Source organism: Notechis scutatus, chromosome 2, assembly GCF_049901735.1.
Source record: "Notechis scutatus isolate UNSWTSFEM ecotype Mainland chromosome 2, rNotScu1.2, whole genome shotgun sequence".
NCBI classification, from domain to species: domain Eukaryota; kingdom Metazoa; phylum Chordata; class Lepidosauria; order Squamata; family Elapidae; genus Notechis; species Notechis scutatus.
The window spans coordinates 209,180,559-209,189,272 of record NC_142010.1 but is presented as its reverse complement, the minus strand read 5'-3'; the positions used below and the strand labels follow the sequence as shown (position 1 = coordinate 209,189,272).

The window sequence follows — 8,714 nt, the reverse complement described above, 5'->3', positions numbered from 1 at the left end:
TTTAATTTTAAAAACAGGTTTATTTCATCACTTATTTTAGGAGTTGAAAAGCCACAGGATGAATTGCTCTAACAGTTATACATTGCTAATATAAACCAAAGATCATTGAAGATTTTATAATCAACATATTACATGTAAGTTGTAAACTTTATTGAACAAAATTGACAAGAGCAAATAGGCACTTGTTAACAATGAGAGTCCAAGATCATAGCAGCCAACTTAACTTTGCATTTTACTGAGCTCTGTTGCTGTGAATAATACAGCTCATGCACAGGTAATGACTTATTTGTACATTTTTCTCAAGTATTCACTGAATACTACCAACATATATACATTTGTACATAAAATTTCAGAAATTTAGAGAAGTTATTTTTGTTGGCCTTTTGAAAGTGGTCTTCTAAAAAGAAGGATATGTGGTTCTGCAAGAGAAAAATAGAAAGTTATGACTGTCGTGAAAGCTTAAACTTGTGATTCATGCTGATTAAGCCCATCTCTTTATCACTGCCACTGTAACTGATTTGGGAAGGATAATCCCCTTTCAAATATGTTGTAACCTAAGGCTATAGTCCAACATGTTCAAAATAAATTGTGAAGTCATATCACAACTAAATATTTCACATTAAAAGATACGAGTAAGCACGCTAAACAAAATGTATTAAAATATTTTTTTGTACCACAATGTTACAACTAAGTTTATTTCTCCAAAGCAAGAATTATACAATTTAGCTCAATTGACATAGGACTCTATACATTTGCATTTTTCCCTTTAATTCCCAGATGACAGAAGGGGGGGGAAATGTTGACCACAAATGAAATCAGCAAACACTTTAATAAGTTATGCACTAACACTCCCCATTCACATCACTGCAAAGTGAAATCTACAGGGAAATATTTTCTAAAAATGTAACATCTGCATTTGTTTTACCTGGTTCATGAATCATATAGTGGACCCAGCCAAGACTCTGCTGAACACCAAGCCTTCTCCATTCTTCTTCAGTCATTAGATGTGTTTTTGGTACTTGCTTTGAGAGCTCTCTTGGCAGCATCACATGCCTATCACGGTTAAAATGTATACATCAAACTCACACATAAAATGGTTAGTTTTGATTCCATACGCATGAACCCAGTCACAAGCAAAATAAAGTCTCCTATAAAAATCCACTGCTTTTTGGAAGTGATCGAAATTCTTGAGAATCCTACTTCAGCTGAAGTTACCTAATCAACAATGGCAGCATTCAGATACTTTCAAAGGAGTATGAAATATTACATTAAGTTTCCAGTGCCACAGACAAGTCTTCAATATTCATACCATATACAATCATGCAATTTCTCCAAATCTAGAAGATGAGCAAGAAAGAACCATTCGTGCAGCCAACGCCCACTTAGTGACTAGGTTTCCCAGAGAGTTAACCCTGGATCAGCCAATTCTTTTCTTTTCTATATTTTTTCCCAGAGCTGCGGTAAGGATAAAGAGTTCAGGGTGGAAAGGGAGATAAGTTACTCCCTCAGAGGTCGAGTGTATGAAAACAACAGGCGGTTACTGAATTTTAGCAGTGCCTCAGCTCTTTTGCTGGCGGCTTCTACGCATAAAGATGATTTTGGTGGGCATTGATGCCACCTTTCACCGGCATAAATAACCCCTGAAGCCCTCTCCCAGCTCTCCTTTTTGTTACAACCTGAGGCGGCCAAGCGCTCGTTGTTTCGCTTTTCTATATTCAAGCAAAGGCAAATTGATCCAAAGCCGACTCCGGCCATTTCTCTCCCCCCGGCACAAACGAACCTCCCCCATTCTCGTACCGGTATTCGTAGTTCTCGTCGAAGTATTTATCCGAATAATAGATCTGCTTATGAGCCATTATGAGAGGAATGGCGGCGGCGGCGGCGGCGACCACAACGAAATTCCCCCCTCCGGCCCCAGAGCTCGTCACTAACCGACTGCCGTGAAGGAAACACAGCACCCGACCCAATTTGAATCCGACCTCTCAGCGCTGATTGGAAGGGAGCCCCGGCCTAATGGGAGCGCGCGCCGTCACGTGGCCTCGGTCTGTTGCTATTTGACACTCTCCTAGGTTTTGTCTCCGTTTCCACTAATCAGAGAGCGCAGGCGCCGAGACGCAAAGTGGGCGGCGGTAAAGATACTCGCTTGCAAAGTTCAGACGTTGGTTATTGGGACCTGGAGAGTTTTGTCTATCTCTCTCTGACGAGGACAGGAGGAAAGATATACGAGTCCAATATCTCCGGCGGGGTGGTGGCCAAGATTATTATTATTATTATTATTATTATTATTAACTATTGTTATTGTAATGGCTGCACTTCGCGCATACCTATTCATCTTTTGCATATTATTTTCAGGGAAGTTTTCTGTCCGCATCGTTTAATTCTTTGGCTTGTTTCATTCCAGAATTTAGTCAAACCGAATTCGGAGTCTAGAACTATCAAAAGTGGGGTATTTAAAAATAAAACTCCATAACAGTCATATTCTAGAATGGGTAATATATGGGGGGTGCATTCCATCTGTTTCCTAAATTGCATGTAGTAAGATCTTTTTAAAAAAATTCTCTCCCATTCCCTCTACTGAGTGCCCACAAAGAGGGAAGCGATCTGAGTCTTCTCTTGGGTGTGGCTGCAAGGGTCCAGGTTTCACCCCCACATCGGCTCCAGCATCTCTGACCAGAAGTCCTTCAACTCAGCACCACTGAGAGCTGATTTAAATCTTCCTCCCACGGACAGACTTTCCAACATTTTGGGAAACGGTGACTCAGTCAGCCTTTCACAATTTAGTGAGCTCTACACAGGTAGTCCTTGATTTACAACAGTTCATTTAATGACCGTTCAAAGTTACAATGGCACTCAAAAAAAATGGTCACATGACCATTGCAGCATTTCCCCATTGTCACATGATCAAAATTTGGACACTTCACATCTGATTAATATTTATGGGGGTTGCAGTGTTCTGGGGTCATGTGATCAGTTTTTGTGAACCTCAGACAGTCAATGGGGCATCCAGATTCACTTAACCGTGTAGTTACCTTAACTACAATGATTCACTTAACTCTTGCAAGAAAAGTAAAATGGGGAAAAACTCAAATGTTTCGCTTAGCAACATAACTTTTGGGATCAATTGTGGTCATAAGTTGAGGACTACCTATGCACATTTTCACGCCCTGTTTTCAGTAGGCCCAACTTTTTAAAGTTTTCTGTATAATTTTTCTAAGCACATTGCTTCCCCACATAACATTTGAAAATGTGGGTTTTCTCCTGTCTCCTTTTCTTCCTACATTCTACTTGTCTTAACTTCAAAGGTTTCTAGGTCTGTATTTTCCTGTGTTAAGAGTTTACCTCTTTGTTCAGACATGAACTTTCCCTCAGCAGTTCAAAGGGATTCTCCTCACAATTGATTATTTTTTCTAACAGATAACATTTGCATAGCATACATGTTTCTTTTTAAGTTGTACTTTATTCTTGGAGTTGTTTATCTTCATAGCTTTAAAGCTTTTTCATGAAATCTTTAGTACAATTCCTAAACAATAGAACTTGGAAGTTAAGTACCAGTGAATTCAATACAGCAATATAGTCCTTGATAAGTATAAGTTTTTAGCCTTGTAGCACTTCCAAATCATTACTGTTTTCACTTTCAAACACTCAGAAACATTTTGAACCTTTTTGTCCTCATCAGGGCTGATGTTGAAACACAGAATAATCCATGAGCTGTTCCTGATAACCAGCAGAGAAGAAGAAAAAAATCTAATCAGACTTTTGTCTCTGTATCTGTGTTTGTGAATTAACAAATTTAATTATGTCATTTGTTACTTTTTAAGAGTTTAGCATTTACTGCAAGAAAGAGCTGTTAAGATACTTTTTCTCTGCTCAATTTAAGAACAAGTGTAAAGTTATTTAAAAAGAAAGTTTGGAGACGAGTTTCCATCAGTATAAAAAAGATTAGCTCCAACTCCAATATTTCTACTCATAAATTTTTATTCACAATGGTTTTTAAATCCCATCTGAGCAGTTAGAAATTAGTTTGCTATCTAGGAATCGCAGGTATGATGCTTATTGGAATAACCAGAAATACTTTGTGGAGTTGCCAATCTTTATCTCCTGCCATATCTTAAATCTAACCTTATATCTAAATTCTCTTTCAACTTCATATCTAAATATCTCAATCAGAACACTAATCTGAGATTTTAAGAATTCTAATACATAATGTAGTATGGATTAATGTACTATTAAACAAGATAAGTTTCCCCCCCAAATAGTGTACTCATATTATGCCTCACTTTTTAAATATAAAGATTTTTATTTATATTTTCCTTTAAATATACTGCAAATGATGCCCAATACAGGAATCCATTCAATTTATAATAGAAATCTAGTTAAATACTTCATATCAAAGTAAGAATTCTGAACTCTGGATCTCATAGACTCTGAATAGAACAGGATAGTTAAATCTTCTCTAACCAGGTCAGAAAATTGATTTAAGGTAGCTGGAGTAGGAAATGCTTTTTTCTATCTAATCCATGTCTCTAAATATCTGGCAAAGGGCAGTTGATAGCCCTAACTCTACAGCATTCTAATAATGGCTGTAAAGAAACTTAAATAACTTAGTCACGTTTTTCTTAAAACTTGACCAGAATAGGATCTGAATAGGCTGCTTCTTTTTTTGCAAGACTACAGTAATAATAGGTAATTAACATAGTTTGGTGGACTGGAGAAAAGCTGATGTAGCCTCTGGTGATTGCAAGAAATTGTATGACACTATAGATTCCTAGGCACCAGACTGGGAACAGGAATCTGCTGGCATATTAATATGTTAAACTCTGTAGTTTACATTAGGGCTGCATATCACACAACTTAATTTCCCTGTATAAATGCTGGCAGCCCTGAAAGTTCTTGCTGCTCAGAAATCCCATGTACCAGGATATATGCTTCCAAGGCAATCTTATCCCAATAAGCATCCAGTCAAGTTGTTTACCTCCTGTCCTTGCCTGGTATTTGTTTACATTAGTTTGCTTTAAGTACTTTCCAAGTTAATGGGTAAATATCTAATCGCTGTGTATTGCAACAGATTTACAAGATGTTTGGCAAGATTTTGAGAAACACATTTAAATACTTTTTTAAAAAAACCTATAGCTTGAACAATATAGTAAATTACATTTTATCGCAAATTGGAATTAAAATAGAAACACTAGATCTGCTTTTTAACGAAAATTAAATGTATATAATATGAATAATTTACACATCCCTAAAGGTTATGAACTCAGAATTCATGTCATCTGGAATTCTGAAGATCCAGGTTTATAAATTGGTCAGTGATACTGTTTTGTTTCTTAGTTTGATATAGAGTTGTGTCAATTTGGCCAATAGCAGTTTTTTCAAGAAACTAGGACATATAATGTAACATATAATCCTAATCAATACTATTATAGTTCAGTTTGAATGTTCAGTTTTGGATGAATGGATTATAATTGTATGTATTTAGGATAGAATGATCATGGCACTGTGTCCAATTTTTCAATCCTTTTCAGAGAAATGTACTTGTCTACACAATATTCAAACGAAATAACAATAGCTTTAGTGTTATTGAACTTACTGCTATAGTAGATTGCAGTCAGAAAAAAATACAACACTTTGAGTATTTAAGTAGAATAAGTCTCAAGTACTTTTCTTGTTTTTAAGGTTCATTTTTTTGTGTAGAAAAAAATATTTTCCATGGGATGTTAGCTTTATTGCTTGTATCCACTCAGTAAACGTTACTTAACAAACCACAGTGATTCACTTAATCACCACAAAGAAAGTTTAAAATCAGATCAGTCATATGACTTATAACCATCACAGGTAGGATTCATTACAAGGATTACCTGTACATCATTTTTCATATTCATATAGTACTATACAAGTGTCACAGCTCACTCCATTTTTAAAAAGTGATTTCATTTTGCCTCAGAAATTTATAAAACCAAAAAGTCCATTTTTTTCATTAATCCATTTCTACCATTAGTACTGCTATCAGAAGTGATAAGAGTTCATATATACAACTTCAGTGTGCATACAGACTCCATTGGTGTTCATTTGTTAATATATTTAGTAGAACATGATTTTGTTAATACATCTAGTAATGGATGATTTTGTTAACACAGTAATTGATGTGACGTGGTCAGGAATTTATCAACAGCAGACTGATATCAAAGTCACTGGCAATAGTGGGAACCAGAAGCAACTGCAGGATGCTCTTCCCTTTAATAGTAAGCCCAGCATTTCCACCATAATCCTATCTGTCATGTACACAATCTGCTTTCCTACCTTTTCCCCATCAGGCTTGTATTCTGCTATCAGGAAGACCGATAGATCCTAATGAATCACCATTACCCCAAGGCTAATCCCCTTCAAGCCTCACATGCAATCTGGTACAGTAGCAACTTGGCATACATAAGTCACTCTAGCTTCCTGATTTCCTCACACCAAAACTTTTGTCCTCTCCATTGATTTGCATCAATGCAAATCAACTCAACCTCATTCACATCTCCCTCTTACAAGAGTTGGATCAAGAAGAGGAGGCCTCTCAACTGCCCTCTCTTATTGCCAGTTATCCACTGAAGCTTCTGATCAGCCTAGTATAAACTGGTCAACATGCCAGGGGATCTCATGAACATATCCAAGGCCTGAAAATGGTTGTTTCGCTTCCCTAGGAGGATATATCGCAATCACAGTGCAGTCCACAATTCATGACTGCAATGCCAAGACCCCAGCCCAACAACCCAGATTCTGATCCTGAATGCTTTCCCCAAATCTGGGCAATTCCTCCAAATATGCCTCCCAGGTCTAGCAGTCTTTACCCTCCCATACATCCTCTCAGTAAATAACTGACTTTTTAATTTATTTGTTTGTTTGTAAAACATGTACAACATAACAAGTAGAAGTATGAACAAGAACAAAGTGAGTAAATGCAGATAAATGGGGTGTCAGGATTCTGGCAGTTACCATAGAAATATGAGTTGACATGGGAACAGTAAGACAGGGACGGTAGGCACACTGGTGCGCTTATGCACACCCCCTTTAAGGACCTCTTAGGAATGGGGTTTGGTCCATGGTAGACAGTTTGAGGTTGAAGCTGTGAGGGGTTGAGGCTGTAACAATGAAGTCAGGTAGGGCGTTCCAGGTGTTGACCGCTCTGTTGCTGAAGTCGTATTTTCTGCAATCGAGTTTGGAACGGTTTACCTGGCTCACTCTTCTCATTTAGTGCATTCCTCATTTCTGACACAATCTCCACTATTCAGTCCTCTCTGTTTCAGGTCTTTGTTTTCCTCACTTTCTCTGCAGTTAATTTTCTAGCTTTCCACAAGGTTCAACTTCATCCAATCTATTCCTCTTTCTCTTTTTCCCCTAAACAACTTCTTTCCACATTTCCTCCATCTCCCTAGACTTTTGTTTTTTCCCACCAGCAATTCTTTCTCCAGTGAATGCTACTTCAGTCCAGTGCTAGAGTTTTTGGCCTCTCCACTGGTGAATTTGCATCAGTGATATAGCGTTCTAAATATCATTCTGGATTCCTAGTAGTGGCATACTTGTAAGATCTCAGCAGCTGTCAGCACAAATATCAAATCCAAATACACTTCAGTTGGTATAAATTACGCATAGAAATTGATCAATTTCATTTACAGTATTTGTGATAAGCAAAAGCACATTCTTTTTTATTGGTCTTCTACACAAGCTGCTAACTATGATTGACTATGCTTTGGCAAACAAAATTCTCTAAAAAAATATAGACAGCATCATATTCAGTTCCCTTGGAGAATCTTTTTCTGCTTTAGTTTTACGATCATGTTTTCCAACTTCTTCCAGACATAAACGGTGCCATTTGGTTCATCTAAGCTGAAGTGCATCTTCACACTTGTCCAACTTCTATTAGCATCTGAGGCTTCTGTCAATACACCCTCCCCTCTAGTTTTTAGCTACTGATTGACAGCAGCAGAGTCCCACGGTGTCTTTATTTTACTTCTGCCTGTACCAGTGGGAAGAGAAGAATGGGATATAGATCTTTGGGAGGTCAGTTCTGCCAGCACTAAGAAGATTCAGTTCCCCTTATGAAAGGAAGACAATAGACCAAAGGTTCTATTCAGCAGGTTCTAACCAGTTCTGGAGAACCGGTAGCGGAAATTTTGAGTACTTCAGAGAACCGGCAAATACCACCTCTGACTGGAGATTTTACAGTATCCTTTCCCTGCCACGCCCACCAAGCCACGCCCACAGAACCGGTAGTAAAACAATTTGAATCCCATTCTTGGAAGCAGTTTCTGCAACTGACAGTCCTGCAATGAAGTGGCTCTAGCATCAGTGTGGGGATGCTGGTTTTGCAGCTGACAGTCACACAGTGAAATTGCCGATTCCTTTACTACAATGCTGTGGGCTGCAAAGCTCCAAAACTCTTCCCCTGTGGGTAGGAAAATAGAATCTTCATCTACCCACTGCACAGGGTAAGTGGGTCTTTTGGGTATTCAGAGAACTGGCACCAAAACCTGAGTTGCCTGCTTCCCTCCCCCCATTTCTGCCACATTGGCTAGTAGCAGGAGTGAGGGCTCTGTTGTTGCATTTCTCTGATCCCATGGAGTGACCACTCCATTACGGGGTACAAAGGAGGCATTCCTCCCCCTGCCCTGTCCCTCTTCTTCTGCAAACAAAACCTTGTTCTGCTGAGACACAATAGAGATGGAAGCACA

General features: G+C 38.3%; 1 protein-coding gene across 1 annotated transcript; it reads right to left on the bottom strand.

Annotated features, from left to right (window-relative positions):
- Positions 1–1,987, bottom strand: CKS2 (CDC28 protein kinase regulatory subunit 2). Its single transcript, XM_026671546.2, has 3 exons — positions 1,798–1,987; positions 926–1,053; positions 1–419 (listed from the first exon to the last, which is right to left on the bottom strand). The coding sequence occupies exons 1-3, from the start codon at positions 1,854–1,856 to the stop codon at positions 367–369; spliced, it is 240 nt and encodes a 79-aa protein (XP_026527331.1). The 5' UTR covers positions 1,857–1,987; the 3' UTR covers positions 1–366.
- Positions 1,988–8,714: the final 6,727 nt, after the last annotated feature.

Coding starts and splice junctions, on each gene's coding strand:
- CKS2 (XM_026671546.2), bottom strand. CDS start 1,856: ATGGCTCATAAGCAGATCTATTATTCGGATAAATACTTCGACGAGAAC. Junction 1,054..1,797: donor GACGAGAACTACGAATACCG/GTACGAGAATGG, acceptor TAACCGTGATAG/GCATGTGATGCTGCCAAGAG. Junction 420..925: donor CTATATGATTCATGAACCAG/GTAAAACAAATG, acceptor TTTCTCTTGCAG/AACCACATATCCTTCTTTTT.